This window comes from Cryptomeria japonica, chromosome 2 (genome assembly GCF_030272615.1).
Source record: "Cryptomeria japonica chromosome 2, Sugi_1.0, whole genome shotgun sequence".
Lineage (NCBI taxonomy): Eukaryota > Viridiplantae > Streptophyta > Pinopsida > Cupressales > Cupressaceae > Cryptomeria > Cryptomeria japonica.
In genome coordinates this window covers 84,204,634-84,223,949 of record NC_081406.1, presented here as the reverse complement: position 1 = coordinate 84,223,949, position 19,316 = coordinate 84,204,634, and the positions used below count along the sequence as shown (strand labels likewise).

At 36.5% G+C, this 19,316-nt stretch overlaps 1 protein-coding gene across 1 annotated transcript; it reads left to right on the top strand.

Annotated features, from left to right (window-relative positions):
- Window positions 1–497: 497 nt before the first annotated feature.
- LOC131078832 (phenylalanine ammonia-lyase 2) lies at window positions 498–5,354 on the top strand. The gene is made up of 2 exons (XM_058016620.2): window positions 498–1,594; window positions 3,792–5,354. Exons 1-2 carry the CDS (start codon window positions 761–763, stop codon window positions 5,184–5,186), a joined length of 2,229 nt encoding a protein of 742 aa, XP_057872603.2. The 5' UTR covers window positions 498–760; the 3' UTR covers window positions 5,187–5,354.
- The last annotated feature ends 13,962 nt before the right edge of the window (window positions 5,355–19,316 follow it).

Sequence of the window (19,316 nt, the reverse complement as noted above, 5' to 3'; positions counted from 1 at the left end):
TATAGATCCTTCAATTCTTGTGCACCTGTGACACTGCAACTACATCTTCCAATCTCCCTTGGGCTCAAGCCTTATCCTAGCATCCATTGGAAGGCCTGCCGAACTCCAACCATGTTGTGTAGACTCCCCTTTGCTTCTCTCATCCTAGCTTTCTCTTTAACCGCTTGCCTCCTCAACCTCCATCTATTGCACAACTTTGATTGTATACCACCCCTTCAACAAGCACTCCATAAGTCTGATTCAACATGTGATATCCCAACCCAAGTGCCAAACTTTTCTCAGCAGATTCACATCCCGTATCCAATGTATCTTTCGGAACTATCTTCCTTGCCATCATGGCTTTACGTCCAAACTCTCTCCAAATCTGCCAATACAGACGTCTCCTATTACCTATTGCATATTGCATCCATTCACTTTCAGCTTGCCAAGCCGATTGAGACCCCTAATTAATTCCCCGAGCATCATTAAAAGCTTTCATCTCATTTCTGGAAAGCAGAGAGCCCACAGTCAAACGACCCTAAATTTATCATTTATGTGGCGTTGAATGCGAGACAGTGCACAGATTTTAATTTTGCCGGTATCCCTCTTCCACGTTCCGCTGAAGAGAGGCACAGTTCGCAATCAAGATCTTCACCAACCCATTGTGACTCACATTGAATTTAATAGTTCCGAGGCCGCTTTCTCAATAATTAGTATAAACCCGAGGTGTAATATGCTGAAGACTGGTGTAATGTACTGAGGTCTGTTGCTGAGTACTCTAATGGCGGAATTTGCAGCAGCAAGGTGTGATGATGCTCTAAACTGGTCGAAAGCCGCAGATTTGCTGAGAGACAGCCATGTGAAGGAAGTGAAAAGCATGGTGGAAGAGTTCCGTAGCATCAAGACTGTGTTTTTGGGAGGATCGACGCTGAACATAGCCCAAGTTGCTGCAATCGCTCGCAGCCCCCAGGTGAAGGTTGTGCTCGATGAGAACATTGCCAAGAACAGAGTCGATGAAAGCTCGAATTGGGTCATCAATAATATTAGCAAAGGCACCGATACTTATGGAGTAACGACTGGATTTGGGGCTACTTCGCACCGCAGAACGGATCAGACTTTCGAATTGCAGAAAGAATTGATCCGTTTTTTGAATGCTGGAGTGTTAGGAGACGGAGTAAATTGCTTGTCTAGCTCTGTTACTAGGGCTGCCATGCTGGTAAGGACGAATACTCTGATGCAGGGCTACTCTGGTATCAGGTGGGAGATTCTGGATGCTCTGCAGAAGTTAATGAATGCCCACATTATGCCTAAGCTGCCTCTGCGGGGTACTATTACGGCATCTGGAGATTTGGTGCCCCTGTCCTACATTGCAGGGCTGCTTACTGGGAGGTCTAATTCTGTTGCTGTTGCGGAAGATGGGACTGAGATGAGTGCTGAGGAGGGTTTAAGATTGGCTGGGGTTTCTAGCCCCTTTCAGCTCTATCCCAAGGAAGGGCTCGCCCTTGTCAATGGAACTGCAGTCGGTGCCGCAGTTGCGTGCACTGCTTGTTATGATGCTAATGTGTTGGTTGTTTTTGCAGAGGTTGCGTCTGCTATGTTTTGCGAGGTGATGCAGGTGAGAAAAATTTAAATGTCCTGCACTGCTCTGCTAAAATATCTTCGGTACAACAGTTGGCCAATGGGAATTTGATCGTTACTTTTCTTAATTTTAATCCAGGAAAAAATTATTTTGGGCTGAAACTGTCTGGTATTCATGTATAGCTATCTTCACAATTTGTAGTGCAAATGAATTATCAAAAAAAGATGTACATATCTCTAGGCATCTATTTGACCAAGTCCATCTAAACTCCTTGGAAGTAAGCAACCTATTAAGTAGTAATTAATTATAATTAGTTAATTTCCTTAGGTTAGCCGGGATAGGTGGTTTTATGGTGGAATTTTTTCATTCTAAACTGAGCTCCACTCATTCTTATGCTGAGGTAAGGACTGTTTTTACAACAACCCCTTAAACCTCCAGAGATCAGAATGCACTGTTGATTGTATCTTTTATTTATTTATTTAAAAATTTAAAAATTACAAAACAATTTTGTTCTTATTTTTAAATTAATTAATAAATAGAAAAAGGTAAGTCAAAGGTGCATCCTAATCTTTGGATAGACGTGGCGCTGTCATAGAAACTTCCATAATCCATCTTGAGTCACACTTCTGTACTTACCATTGAGTTCTCTGCTGATACACTTCTTGCAACATAGTTAGGCAATTGAGGTTTTCATAATTCCTTTGGGCTAGCTAGGATTGTTGGCAGAGTGTACATTTGATCATATTTGTTAATTAAAAATCAGAATATAACACACCTAATATATCTGATGTTTAATTAATTAATAAATATGATCAAATGTGCAGTCTGATGGCTGGATTTGTTGCTGCTGTGCTCTTTAGCTAATAGGTCATTTTATGGTGTACAATTTTTTCATTCTAAAATCCGCTCCAGTTACTCTTATGAATTATGGATCGTTTTTACAACACCCCAGTACACCTCTGTGCTTTCCATTGAGTACAGCACCCCATTACACCTCTGTGCTTTCCATTAAGTTACTTGTGCCTTAGAAACTTCCAAAATCAATCTTGAGTCACACTTCTGTGCTTGCCATTGAGCTCTCTGTTATGACACTGCTTGCAATATAGGCGATTGAGGTTTCCACTAGTCCGAATCTGATACCATGTGCTTTCCATTGAGCAACTCAATCACCTTCGATGCTCTGATATGGGCTGTTGCTCCAACAATCTCTTGATAAAGTCTTGTGCTTACCAACGAGATACTAGTTATTCTGATATAACATTTATGACCCATTCCATGTTTTACTATTATCCCTCACTTTGCATTTGGGTGATTCTCATATACTATTACCACCTTCATATCACACTCATGGCACTTCACATTATCTCATGGCACTCAACATAATATATAGACTGCAGCCTTCTCATATTACATCTATGGTGATTACCATATTCTACTACAATCCTCTCATATTACACTCAAGGTGTCTCAAATGTTCTATCTACCAGTCTCATATTGAGCTTATGGTTCATCTCATTTTCTGTCTACTACAATTCACTTATATTACACTTGATAAGGTGCTTCCCATATCTTACTACAGTCCACTCATATTACACTTATTTAGCTTCCCATATTGTTGCAATACCCTCTCAAGTGCGGACTCACAATCATGAAGATTGTTCTTTATAATACCATACTACCTTTTTATAGTGAAACTAAGCATTAGAATTGTTAGACCTTAGTAATCATGACATAAATTTGTCAGTATAGACCAGCTGTTCAATTTTACATTAGCTAATTACTAATTTATTTTTATTGTATAAATTATTCTTTTAATTTATTCAAATTCTTTAGAGATCATGTTCTTTAAACATGGTTTCAGACTGCCCATTCTATTTAAATATTATTTGATTTCATAATCCAACAATTAATAGTAGTTTTACACCTTATTGATTCCAAGAAAAAATAAATACTTATCTAAAATAACCTCCACCCCTGACCTACGGACAAGAACTACTGCTAAACCCTTATTAACATTAAAAACTCTGTCCTGATCTTCAATTTAGTCTTTATGTTCAATCACTATCTCATTGCCCTTCTGCCAGAGAATATTTGAATACACCTCTCCAACATAAGAACAGACAGATCCCTGAACGAAACAAAGTGCAAAATGCAAAAAATTTCAACAGATTTGTTTTGGATCAATAGGGACGCACAATAATTGTTTGAAATGCTAATGTGGCATTTATGACAGGGAAAACCAGAGTTCACGGATCCATTGACTCACAGGTTGAAACACCATCCAGGCCAAATGGAAGCCGCAGCAGTGATGGAGTGGCTGCTGGAGGGGAGCTCCTACATGAAATCCGCAGCCAAGATGCACGAGACAGACCCATTAAAGAAGCCCAAGCAGGACCGGTACGCTCTGCGGACCTCCCCACAGTGGCTGGGCCCCCAAATCGAAGTCATCCGCATGGCCACACAGGCAATAACCAGAGAAATCAATTCTGTCAATGACAATCCCCTCATAGATGTTGCAAGAGACAAAGCCCTGCACGGCGGCAACTTTCAGGGCACCCCAATCGGTGTCTCCATGGACAATCTTCGCCTGGCGGTGGCCGCCATTGCCAAGCTCATGTTCGCCCAATTCTCAGAGCTGGTAAACGATTACTACAACAATGGCCTGCCGTCCAATCTTTCCGGTGGCGAGAACCCTAGCCTGGACTACGGCCTCAAGGGCGCAGAGATCGCCATGGCCTCCTATACTTCCGAAATACAGTACCTTGCAAACCCTGTAACAAACCATGTCCAGAGCGCAGAGCAGCACAACCAGGATGTAAACTCCCTGGGCCTGGTCTCTGCCAGAAAGACCACAGAAGCAATCGAAATTCTCAAGCTCATGGTATCCACATACCTGATTGCTCTGTGCCAGGCCGTCGATCTTCGCCATTTAGAAGAAAACTTCCATGGCGGCATAAAACAGGGAGTTTGCCAGGCAGCCAGGAAAACCCTATATTCAACAACAGAGGGTCTGTTATTACCCACCAGGTTCTGTGAAAAGGAGCTCCTGCAGGTCGTTGACAGGCTCCCTGTTTTCACCTACATAGATGACCCTGCTGGACCGTCTTCACCATTGATGCAACAACTTCGCCAGGTGCTTGTTGAGCAGGCCCTAAAATCACCAGACGAAACGAGTGCTTTCTGTATAGTTAATATAATCTCTCAGTTTGAACAAGAGCTCAGCACAAAACTCACCGTTGAGGTTCCCCTAATTCGCCAGAACTTCGAAGCAGGGCAATTCGAAGCTGCTAACCAAATTCAGAGCTGCAGAACCTATCCTCTGTATAAATTTGTGCGAGAGGAGCTCGAAACAAGTTTGTTGTGCGGGCCAACAGGGGGAACTCCTGGGGAGGATATTGAAAAGGTTTTTGTGGCCATTGGAGAAGGGAAGCTAGAGAAATGTGTGATGCAGTGCTTGGATGGATGGAATGAATCGCCTGGCCCTTTTGTTCAGCTCAAGAAGCGTAACCCTGTTTGTGAAGTAGTGAAATCTGGCCATGCCTGCGGGTGGAGCTGGGCTCACCAGATTGGAGGGCAGCTTCAGCAAGTAAATGGAGGGAAGGGCTACTGGCTTCTCTCTATCATTTGATTTGTCTGGTTTCTCATCATATCTCTGTATTTGTTCGTTGCACTAGTTTCAGCACCGTCTTCTATACTACAAGTACAAAGTATTTGAAATGTTTGTTTGCTATGTAACAGTTGAATCGGGTGTTCAAATCCATACGTGGAAGCTAATAAAGGGTTTTTATGTTTTTAATTGAACAAAGCAGAAATACAATAAAGAAAATAATCAGCAGTTTAAAAAGAGCAGAAGAAATGAAAGAAACTGACACAGATCAGTTACAGCATTATCAACATAAATGTCATGAATAATAACAACAAAACATATCTAACAACTGATCTTAAAGTTGTTACAACACACTTAATGAGCCCAGTAACTAAAGCAAACATGAGCAAAATATCTCTGTAAAAAATAACAGCAGCCATTCAAAAATTATATTTGAAATTTGAAGAACTATTGCAACTGTTTCGAACATTGAACATCCACAACATGCAATTGAACAAACTGGTATTTTATTTCTTCCAAACGCTTGCTGTAGGAGGTTTTCTTTTTCAACTTGAGAGCACAAAAAAAAAAATTGTAACATAACGTCATAGCAAAACTGTAGCATTTCCACTTCCTGAAGAGTAATTTGATTCTAAACATCTACTTTTCCAAATATGAAGCAAAATAGTTTGTTTCATAGAATCAGCAATAATATTCTTGGACAAGCGAATACCCAAAACTGCTTCCTTTCAGTTTAAAACACAGTAAAAAATTCAAAAATTGAGAACCATCCAAAAAAATGTGTTTCACACTTTCAAAGATAGAGAACCATTTCTTTTTAGCCCAAAAACAATCCCAAAAAATGTGTTTCGCACTTTTAGCATGCTGGCAAAAAGGGCACAGAGTCGGAACAATCTTTAAATATCTTAATCTAATTGCAGGGAAACGTTCAAAAATTGAGAACCGTTTTTTTTAACCCAAAAACAATCCAAAAAAATGTGTTTCACACTTTCAAAGATTGAGAACCATTTCTTTTTAGCCCAAAAACAATCCCAAAAAATGTGTTTCACACTTTTAGCACGCTGGCAAAAAGGGCATAGAGTCGGAACAATCTTTAAATATCTTAATCTGTCCCTTACAGGCAGTTTATGATACAAAATTTTCCAAGTTAAGATTTGAGCATTTGAATCAACTTTGGTCCTCCATGTTTTCTCTTTAAATTTGCAACCCCATTTAATGTTCAACCTAGGATTAAGCTTCAATCTTGGAAGCAAAGTCAAATAAATCTTCTTCAAAGGAAAAAATAAGAAAGGAGTTTTCCCCGGCCAAAGCCACTCTTTAAAAACATTGCATTGAAGAGGAGAGCAAAGTTTCATTAGCAAATCTGCAGGCACCAATGATTCAACAAAAGTCAGGAACCCTTTAAACTTGTCATTCAACTTGAAGGATACTTTAATGTTATGCTATTTAGCCCAATCTAGTGAATTAAAATCCCATATATCATTAAATTGTTGCACCCCCTTCTTAAAAAAATATAAGGCTTGTTTGGGGAAGATGAGTGCAAGAGGAAGCCCATGATATTGTACTAATTTGTTCCACCGAATAGAAGAAGAAGAGAAGTTGAACCCAGTTTGGAAATAATTTGCAACAAATTACAAACATGTTGTCAGGGTTTCCAAATGGATTGCAAAGGAAAAGATGCCCTTAACCGAAAGTAAGAAGTCGTCCATATTTTATCAATCCATCCTACACCTTGCCATTTATTGTTAACAGTAGCAAGAGAAATATGACGATGAACCAAAATTTTCCAAGGTTCATCCCCACTCATCACTCTAATGATCCATTTTGCTGATAAGCAATAACCTCGAGTCTTTGGATCAAGAAGCCCTAACCCACCCTTGTTTTTTGGTTAAATGCAATGGAACCAAGGTGAAGACTTAAAACCTGATTTGCCATCCCAATTTGTCCATAAGAATTGTCGCGCAATCTTATTAAGCTCTTCATAACCTTTCTTGGATGACATCCAACAAGAGGAATAGTAACATGAGAGGCTAAAAAGATTTTATTAACCACTTGAAGTTTACCAGCAAGTGATAAATATTTATTTTTCCAATTAAAGATCTTGTTTTTTCAGCTTAACTATAAACCAGCTCTACATATCTGATAAAGAAACTCCCAAACCAAAAGGTATACCCAAATATTAGGTAATCTCTCCATGTTTGATTTCCTTCCACTATTTGGGGATCCAAGATGGAAAAAGAGCATAACTGATCAATAGGAACTCTGTTTTGTAGTGAGCAAGCTTAGAACACGAAACTGAACAGTATAGATTTAAGGCTTGTATGACATTATCAATTTTGGTTTCTGAATTTTGAATGAAAAGCATATTGTCATCAACAAAGTGTGAATTAATAACTGATATATTATTAGGAATAAGAATACCCTTGATAAGATTCATTTTATTAAATTTTTGCAATAGATAACCCACGACATCTGCAACAAGCACATAGAGAAAATGTGATAAAGGGCAGCCTTGCCTAATAGACCATTGTAAGGGGAATGAATCAGTGAGTGAATTATTGATCACAAGATGAGCATTTGCATCCTGAAACAACATTTGAACATGCTTTAATTGTTTAGGACCAAACCCAAGCCATTGAAGCATTTTGATAATAAATCTCCACCTCATTCTATCATAAGTCTTGTCAAAATCAAGTTTCACTAGCAAAGCATCTTGTCTTGTTTGTTGTGCCCACTCACAAGTTTCCCAAGCCAAGATTAAATTGTCAAGGATAAAACGTCCACCCAAGAATCCAATTTGTTCAGGTCTAACTATCCCTTTAGCCACTGGTTTGATTCTTAAAGATATAGCTTTAGCAATGATTTCATAAGAAGTATTAAGAAGAGTAATGAGGCACCATCCAGAAATAGAATCCTCATTCTTTCCTTTTGAAATAAGCTTAATTAAGCCTTTGTTAATTATTGGACCTAACGAACCGCATCTTAATGCCTCTAGGTAAACAAGATAAAAATCTTCCTTGATATGCTGCCACATGGTTTGGAAAAACTCAATAGATAGCCCATCAATGCCCGAGCTTTTGTTAGGGGCCATGGAAAAAACAACTCATTCCAATTCCTCTATAGAAAGATCTCGATCAAGATGCTTACTATAATCAGAATCAACCTTCTATGGGATGATGGCTTTAATGATATCCTCTAAAGTTTCTTGGACATCAAGCCAATGTGGGTCCTCCTTGGAAAGATTTTCATAGAAGCTATAGAATAAATTTTTAATCTCCTCTTTATTAGTAAAAACCTGTCCACCCTCATCCTTAATAGCACCAACATATTCCTTTTTATACTTGTAACTTAGGTAGTTAAAGAAATACTTAGTTCCTTTATTGCCCTCCTTAATCTAATGTAATTAGCAGTTTTTGTCAGCACAGAGAATACTAATTCATTTTTATTTATTTTTAGTTTTTAAATGTTAATGTTTGATTTAGTTTTTTAATGTTTTTTTATTTTTTATTTTTTATTTTAAAATATATAAATTATTTGTATCTATTAATCTACCGATAGTAGCAATAAAATGATGTAAGTTTACAACTAGCAATTGCACCTTGGTGTGCAATGGGTATGCCAAAGAGGTGTGGAAAGTCAATAAGGAAAATTTTTGGTCTAGTTTTTGTTATACATTTATGCAGTACATGAGGTCAATTGGTAGGACATTTAACAATTGATATTTTATGTGCAACAAAGGACCAAATGGAGAAACGACAACTTCAAATCAACTATGCATTCACTTATAGGGGATAGATATGTGAAGAAGATATAGATGAAGATGGAGATGGAAATGGATATGGACAAGAGAGGGAGAGATGTAAAGAGAGAGAGGAGAGATGGAAGAGACAAATATATATATATATATATATATGTGTGTGTGTGTGTGTGTGTGTGTGTGTGTGTGTGTGTGTGTGTGTGTGTCTGTATATATATACATATGTATATGTATATGTATATATATATGTATATATGTATATGTATATATATATATACATATATATATACATATGTACATATATATATGTATATATGTATATATATATGTATGTATGTATGTATGTATATATATGTATACACATATACATATATATACAATATATGTATATATATGTATATGTGTATACATATATATACATACATACATACATATATATATACATATATACATATATATATACATATGTATATATATAGATACATATATATCTATATATATGTATCTATATCTTCATATGTTCCTCTATCTTCCTCCCCCTATCTCTAGACATCCCCCCCCCCCCCTCTCTCTCTCTCTCTCTTCCTATATACCTCTATATCTATATCTATTTCCTCTCTATCTCTATCTCTATATTTCTTGTTACATCTCTCCCTATATCTCTATCTTATTATGTGTGTAACAAGAAATATAGAGATAGAGATAGAGAGGAAATAGATATAGATATAGAGGTATATAGGAAGAGAGAGAGAGAGAGAGAGAGAGAGAGAGAGAGAGAGAGAGAGAGACGGGGGGGGGGAGGGGGGAGGGGGCAGGGCAATGTCTAGAGATAGGGGGAGGAAGATAGAGGCACATATGAAGATAGAGGGAGAGAAGAAGGATGAGACAAATTGATAGAGAGATCAAGATAGAGAGAAATAGGGAAAGACGTAGAGATATAAAAATAAAGATGGAGAGAGGAAGAGATAATGATAAAGAAGAATAAGGAGAGAAGTAGAGATAGAAGAATAGAGTCGGAGAGAGGGAGAGGGAGAAACAGGAGTGTTCAAGAGAAATAGGGATAGATAAAGATATATGGGAAAAGAGGGAGAGAGATAAATAGATATAGGAAGACAAGAGGTAGAGATAGAGAGTTAAATAGGGGGTAGGGAGGGAGCGAGGGAGGGAGAGAGATATGGGGAGACAATAGGAGAGAGATAGGTAGAGAAAGAAGAAGGGGGGAAGAGGGAGAGAAATAGGTAGAGAGGGAGAGTGGGAGGGGGGGAGAGATAGGTAGAGAGGGAGATATATCTCTACACACACATAGAGATGATAACGAGATAGAGATGGGGGGAGAGATAGGGATAAAGATATAAAGAGGGAGATAAAGGGTTAAAAGGAGAGATAACTAATTAATTTATTCTTATACTCATAAGTTGACAACCTTATATTTATTATATAAATTACTTTTATATGTATAACTTTCATATCATTTATTTCGTAGATATTGATGTGATCCAGTGGAAACATTAATATCAAGGTTTGATATTTCCAAAAGAGTGTTGCTTTTGTCATATATAAATTTGGTTGCAAATATAATTTTATCCATACACATCACCAATTGCTTCATTCCTTCCATCAATATGTGAGTTTACAATTATAGAGGTTGGTGATGATTATTCACAATTTTTTTTACCATGAGATTATTAATTATAATTGTCTAACGTGAATTAAAAAATATATAATTAAAACACTTGAAATAAGTATAAAATTTAAAACAATCATTTATTGGGTTCACAATCATAACATAATGATATTTTATAATAATTTTGAAATAACAATTGATAAATAAGAATAATATTTAACATTTATTGGAATTCTAAAATTAAATAATTTATATAATTTTAATTTTAATTGTAGTTCTTACTTACTATTAATTCTAATTTACAAAATTAAATCTTGTATAAATTAATTTACCATATTCTAAGTAATCATAACTACAATTCTAATTTATTTTAAAAAATACATAATTATAATGATAACTTAATCTACAAACTTAAAATTTTAAAAATAAATGATAGTCATAAACTTAATCTTATATTTAATTCAAAATTAATTTATATCAATTTCAATTCTATAATTTTTTATATAATAAATTAATATTACTTATAAAAAGTGAAATTATAGTGAAAACTTTTGTTTCCATTAAAATATTATTGTAAATGTGGGATGCATTGGTTGCATGATGCATCTCTTTCATGACTTTCGTCAATATACCCAAAATTTTGAAATAATAGAAAATTCTGATCCTTCTTGCATGAGAATTCTGATCCTTCTTGCATGAGAGTGGGCTATTGCAGAAGCGTCTAATTTCCAAATAAAATGCCATTCCATACAATTTTCAAAATGTGCAAAACACAACAGATTTGGACAAAATTTTCAGCATGAAATCTTCATGATCTTCATCTCTATTGTTGTAAAAACACAAAAATTGGCACAAAAAATCGTCGTGTTTGCACATCAGGAAATTTTAAATTTTTTTTCTAGTTTCATTTTATGTCGAGATTAGCCTATTTTTGGGCTATTTGGCTCTAATTTATGTGATCAAACTTAACAATTTCTCACTTTCTAAAATGGAAAAAACTTTTTTGATTTATTTGTTTAAACGAGATATATAGGGCACTTTTGTGCGCCAAACTTTGACTGAGCTTGGTAAAATATCAAGTAAAAAATTTTGAGCGTGAAAATATAGTCAGTAAACCACAACAAAAATGATTGAAAAAGGTAAAAAGTAGTAAAAAAAGATGAACATACAATATCCTTTCAATGCACGTAATAACTTAACAATATTTTTAATAATAATAATATAGTAAATGTTTTTTTTTTTTATATATTAAAAGTAATATGTATAAGTATAACGATTAAGAGTCTTAATAGTATATAACAAAAAAATCTAAAGATCTAAAACCAACCACCCAAAATGTTCAAGGAAGTTAAAAAGATCCTTATACTTCCCTTCTTTTTCAACGTCATTTTCCAACACTTTCTTTATAAAATAGCAAATGTTTGTTATAATATATTATATTCTAATATAACATCATGTAATATATATTGTCATGTGATTATTATGAGTAACCTTATTCTTGTAGTATAATTATTAGATTTAATCACTGGATAAAATTATAATTATACATATATATTTATTCTATACAAATAATATTATGTAATATATATTGTAAGGTGATTATTACGAGTAACCTTATTCTTATAGTATAATTGTTATATTTAATCACTAGATAAAAATTAAGTATTAAAATTATACATGTAAATTAATTATATACAATTGTTATTATTGATATAGGTTGATATAGAAATACAACAAGGGATGCAATGCGTCAAGTACTTGCCAAAAACGTTCATAGAAGAGGCAAGAGAGATAGATAAATATATGGAGAGGGAGAGATGTTCAGAAGGGGACAATAAGAAGATATAGGAGGTAATATATAGAAAGAAGTAGAGAGACGTAGATATATAGAGAAGGAGAGGAAAATAAATACATAAAAAGTTGTTATCATTTGTTTAGATTGGTTTTAAAGTAAAATAAAATAATTTTATATCATTAAGTCTAGAGGCATTCTACATTGACAAGTGGTGAAGTGTAAGAGTGTGAGTATATTTTTTATTAAAATAAGCAGCAAAACAAGGGTGTTGACCCTTAACAAACTCAGGTCGGACAGGCCTTCAATAGCAAGTCAGAAAACCACTATTCGAGGCCTGTTTAACTAGTAACAGACCAAAAGGAGTTGACTCAAGAGTGGGGAGAAACACCCAAAACTAGACATGGAGGATTTTTTTTTTGTTGGGGGGGGGGGGAGGGGGGAGACTTACCTTTCTGCCTACGACAAACAACAGTCCAGGCAATACTATTATTAGGACCATCATAAGAAGGATCAAGCAGTGAGATCCCCACAAAGTTTCTGTTTGCAACAATAGTAGACTATTGCTGCAAAACAACATCAGGAGCAGACTCACTAGGAGTAGATCGTTGTTGCAAAATAAGAGCAACATATGTAGAAGCCTTAGAGCCAGAGGAGGCCACACTAGTAGCAACCAGAGGGCCAACAAGGGCCTCAACAGTAAGAGGCACAACTTCATCCCAAGAGGGGTCATCATCTATCTGTGAGGAGTCATCAAAATTAGAAGCCTTGATGGTCAAATGATCAACAACAACGTCTTTCCACCAAGTAGAAACACCTTTATGGTGCGAGAGAGAACAATTTGAAGCTAAGTGGGCCATTGAGAAACATCTCCAACAATGAAAGGGGAGGCCCTCATAATCTAACGATTGAGTCCAAGGCCTATCCCAACCATAAGAACCACATCTCTAGGGAGAGGCATGGAGATGTCAATGTTGATTAAAATGGAAGCAAAAGTAGAATGACCCATGGTGGACATTGAATCATCAATCATGAAGAATCGACCAATAGAAACTGTTACCAATGGCCTCATAACAAGAATGCTCCTATAAATGAAGGGGAAGATTTGGGAGGCGAACCTATACCTGACACACATTGAGTGGCTAGGTAAGAGGGTTAAAAGAAGTTGTCCAGGGTTTGACAAAGAGAGACTTAACTCCTTAGGCCCACAACTTGCCCAGGACTAAGTCATGATCATCAGAAGAAGCAAACAAAGCAATGAAAAACCCTTTAGCACAAGGCTAAAGTTCAATGCTACTAGCAACCAAAGGATTCCAATAATCACTCACCCAATGATGGAGATCAAGGAGAGAAGGCTAGAATCCAAAAAAATTGCACACCAACCCACATTGTTCGTAGAAACCAACATTATCTACCACATCTTGGCCACACACCACCACAAGGGAGGTTTTGGCACAAGGAAGAGGTCGATATTTCCCCTTGGGAGGATGAGCAAAAAATCTGGCCACACAGTACTCACAGCGACAGTGTTACCGAGAGCGGCCACAACACCAACACCCATAGGTGTAGGGCTATGCAAAGGTTGGGAACCATCCCTGACACCCATAACAGACAGGGGGAGGGGAACACCACCCACTAGTGGAGTAGAGGAGGAGGCCACAACAGAGGCTCCATTCGAATTCCACTGAGTGGGAAATGACAGAGAAGAGACGTTGAGATCAAACATCGTACCCTTATGTTTATTTGTTCTTGAGTGTGAGTATGTTAATAAGAACTTTTACTTTTTATTTTAAATTTGAAATCATTTAAAAACCAAAGTATTAAAATTTAAACATAGTATTTAATGATAAATATAGTTATAAAAATTTAAATGAATCATTTTTTTTGTTTTTGTTGTTCACATGGGCTTTCTTTCTTAATCACATTTTTTTTTAATAATGCATTATCTATTACAATAAAATAAGAAGATAAATAAATAAATAAACTAGCTTTGTGTCATTTATTTAGTTTAAATTAATAAATATTCTATAATAAATAGTTTATTTTGTTTAAAATATTTAAAACTATCAAATAATTTATTTTAATTAGAAAAATAAATAATTAACAATTAATTACAAATGTGTTATAAACTTAACTATTCATTTCATATATGTTAAAGTAAACATCTCTCTCTCTCTCTCTCTCTCTCTCTCTCTCTCTCTCTCTCTCTCTCTCTCACACACACACACACACACACACACACACACACATCCAAAAAAGAAAATAAAATGTCTATTACTTTAAAGAGAATATTTCAAATATATTTTCAAAAAATATATATTTTTTATATAGAAAGAATATATAAAGATAAAAAATGAAATTTAATGTATGCAAAATTAATATTAAAATTATATTTAGAAACAAGGAAATATATAAATTATATTATCTGTACATTTTTAGAAGACTTATTGATTTACTTTAAAAGATATTAAAATTGTAATCTTTATCATCAAATTAAAGTGAACTTCACTTTCATATATATCAAAGATAAAATTTATAATAGTCTCAAGATATTTTTTAAATAGATAGACATTATTTTGATATCAACAATAGTCAAATCACAAAACTTTCATCAAAATTATGCATCTTCAAAATTAATATTAAAGATATTTATATTCTTATTGTAGCGTTGTAAATTGTACGCACTTGCTAGGGTGGTACAATTTCACACCTAGTTTAGCACCCGCCTTGGCGCATTTTGCATTTTGCATTGCATTTCCCCTTTAGCACTTAATTAGTCAAATTAATTAGGTCTAAGGTTCTATTTCATCATCTCCCACATCATAAAGTTGGGCCCTTTCATTAAAGTGTGCCCCTTTCATTTTATTCTTCCAATACATCATTTAATCAAAAACCCTAATTAGGTCCTATTTTGAACTTGGGGGCTTGATTTCGGGGGTCAAAACATCTCGAAATCAGCTGTAACTTCGGGATTCTCTCTAAAATCATCATATCCGACGGCCCTGAAAATTTGGTGAAAAGTTGTCGGGACCATGGCGCCCGGCGTGCACATGGTCCCGGACATTTTTCCTGAAATTTTAGGAGCGCGATCCAATCATAAAATAAAGCTTAACCCCAAGAAATTGGCGGGAGATTCAATCTCTAGGTCGGCCAAAAGTTGAAATTAAGACCTAGGGTTTCATACATAAGAGCTCTCTTTCTTCATTTGAAGGGATGAGAATTTTGGCTTTGGAGGACCTTCTATGCAACGAAAGAGCAGATCTTTGAAGACTTCAACAAAATTCAACATCCTTCTATCAAGCATTTATCAATTTCATTCATCCATTTAGGGCTTGGAAGACATTGAAGAACAATAGGAGATTACCGACTGAAGATTGGCTTGTACTCCTCCCTTAAGGGTTGGGTATGATTTCATGTTGTTTTCATGTCTTTGCATAAGCTTCAATATATCCTTTATTCATGCTTTAGATCACTTTGCATCTTGATTTAGAGCATTTACATTATCATTTACAAGCAATTAGGGTTTACTTTCTAGGTTGCTCTAGTTTGCTTTCTTGCATTTAAGGACCTTGCACACACACTAGGTCTGCACACACAATACATTTTACAATACAACTTGGCTATTCGTGGAGGTGGAAATCACCGAAGCGGGGGTTTGACTAAGGCAAAACCCTATATAGCCGCCCACCATACCCTTTTTAGATATAAGTGCAGGTTTCAGGATTCGGACGACGCCGCAAGTTACAGATCCGGAAGAAGCAGACGAAGACCGAACTTCACACCAAATCTCAGAACAAAAGACCAGGACAGGGGCGTGGGGCGACCTGGTCCTGCCAGGATAGGGGCGCTGGGCACCCTGGTCCCTGGGATAGGGGCGCTGGGTGCCCTGGTCCTCCTGACAGACAGCAGTTTTCAGCATTTTTGACAGCTTTCCAGGTTGCAAAACAACAGTTTCCGGAGCAGTTTCAGGGGCAGAATCAGGACAGTGGCGCCCGCGCCCTCGTCCCAAACATTTTCACTCAGATTTTGACTCCGGGTACGCATTTGTATTCTTGCCTTGTCCTTGTGTTTACAGCTTTCCATTGTTTAAGTTCAATTCTGCAATCTTGTTATTAGTTCATACTTGCACTTTGGGGTTAGGGATTGAACTTGCGTCATTTCATCTTTCAATTGCAACAAAGAAATAGGAATCCTAATAGGTAGCCCGTGGCTCTCTCTTCCACAAGAAGAAGTAGCCAATTGTGTGATACCTCTAGGCTCTTTCGTATTCCACAAGTGTGTGGTTGAAAGTGAGATTAGGGCATGTTTGCTTAGTGTCACTTTTTCTCCTACACACTTATAATAACAGTTGATTCTAAATTATTTATATTCATAACTATCACTTATTTATATTCTTTATTTTTCTAAAACTTGTATTTATGCCTTTACTTTAGTTTTGAAGGAGAGATGCTCTAGTTAAATCTAGAAGGTGCAAACTATCACATCACTCATCCAAATAGGTTGGACGAGTAAAGAATGACAAACCATTACTTTGGACAAAGTAAGAATTGACAATTTTTCATTAGATAAATCATACCATCTCCTCGACCTTACCATTGAAGGAACACAAACTGACCACTGAGAGGGGGGGTGAATCAGTGGTAATAAAAAAAAAAACTTGAAATTACTATATGAATTAAAACATTAATAACAGAAGTCAAGAAACTGTGAGCGGAGATATTAAACCCATTTTCACACACACACACAAGGCAAACATATAACATAAGATATACGAGGAAAACCCATGGTGGGGAAAAACCTCGGTGAGAAATGTTGCTAAAGTCTACTTCTCTAATCTAGCCTCACAAGTAAAAAATCGATTACACATTTATGGGCACCAACCCAAGGGAGCACCAACCCCTAATTTGTTATGAGCACCAACTCAAAGGAGCACCTACCCCTAATCTAAGCACCCACTCATATGACATACACTGTATAGATGTTCAATTACAATTGAGCACCTTGTTACAAATGAGGTTTTGTAACTCGTTGTTATTTTGCAGCTTGCTCACAGTGTTATGCTTGCACTGCCTCTGTGTTATGCTGACGCTCTGATTTCATTCTTCTACAACCCTCTTCAACTCTCTAGTCTGTTGATACCTTAAACTATATCTTTTCTTCACTTCTTGGCTCAACTATCCTTCATGCTCTCTATTGTACTGTACCATCTTCTCATGGATACCTTCTTCACTTCCTTGTTTTATCTTCTTCACCTCTTTGTTGTACCTTTCTTTACTTTCAATTCTCTGCCAATATTATGCTCAAAAACTGAGTTCACACTTCTACATGAATATCTTAGATCTTGTGCTCTGTGACTTGTTTTTTGTCTCTGCCACTCACATCTAACTCACCTCTTGATTTATCCTCTACTATACTCATCATTTGAAACCACCTTTCACTTGATATTCACCAAGAGTGCAATGACAAACCCTCTTGGTCCTCTATTATTTTGCTCTCAACTTTCATTCTCAGCTATATCTTATCTCCTCTCCAACTTTTGATTGTTTTGCATGCAATCTTTTCTGTGATGTTGTGCCTGCTTTGGCGTCTTGTTATGCATGTGTGCTAAAACTTTTTCTTTGTGCCCTATTTTCTATCTTGTACTCTACATCCTATGTCTTTCCTTCTCTTCTTTTCTCTTCTGCACACTTACTCCTCATACACACCCTTTGCACATTCTTAGCTCGACACTCACACCTTTTGCTTCTTGCACCAACTTCTCCTCTCAATGTCTCTGCACCTCTCTTCAACTCCTCCAGACATCACACACACTCTTTTCTTTGGCTTTTATCTCACTCCAAAACTTGCCTCTTTACTTCTCCTTTGTTGTGTTGACTATGTTCACCACAATTCACCTTACCTCCAACAAGAGTGCATCTAATAATTCTTCTTGGTCCTCTTCTATTCTTCTCTCTGCTTTGATTCTCAGTTTTCTCTTGTCCACTCTTCACCTTTGATAATTTAGCATGCAGTCTCTTCTGTGGTGTTATCCCTGCCCGGGCATCGTGTTATGTGCACCTGCTAAAATAGCTTCTCTTTGGCCTTCTACTTTTTCCTTTGTTTTGTAACCTCTATTTTTAGAGAGCTTCTTCACCTACACTCCAACACTAACTCTATCAACTACTACACATATCTCCTAAGTTTACTTCTTGGTCAACTACGTACCCCAAAGGTTTTCGCTCCAAAAGGGAAATTAAAAAATAATCTTCTTTGAGTCACTAAATAATTTATTTTCTCTCTTCATTTCAGACTGGCAACAACCCTCATTAAATGCCCACTTTCTTCTCATTCACTGCAACTTCTGCAATCTGATTTTCTTTTGTACATAGTCCCCATTCTGGAAATGATCGATCTGTCCTCTGTTCATCATTAACTCCATTTTTTATTTTTTGGTCAAATCGGAAATCTTCTTTCATACTTATTCTTCTTTCAAATTCAAAGGCCAACCAACAAAATGGTTTTTTATTGTCCACCTAACCCTCACAACTCACTTAGCAGCATAGTGGATGGTGGGACCCATCAAGATATTCTTGTGCTCATTAATAATCCACGTGTATAATCCATGTGTATAAGAAATCCACATTGAATTCATGGGCGGCGTGCTAAGCTTGGTGTTTCCCGCTATATGACTAACACTCTATGTTATGTGCACAATAATTCCGTGAGTGGTTGGGCAGACACTTTGCGTGGACCTGTGGAGTTGCGGAGATTGCTTACCTTCTACCCACAGATCCACAGATGATCTATTAGTGATGGAATTTTGCCTTGCGGATGTGTGTAGACCGTGGCAATAGACATGGTGTGTGTGATAACATAGTGTGTTATGCTATAGTTATAATTGTGTGCGACTAAGATGAATAATTATGCATAACCACAACTGCACTTTTTTTGAGTCTTCACTATTTGCCCAATGCCTTTACCACTCTATGGTCTGTTTGC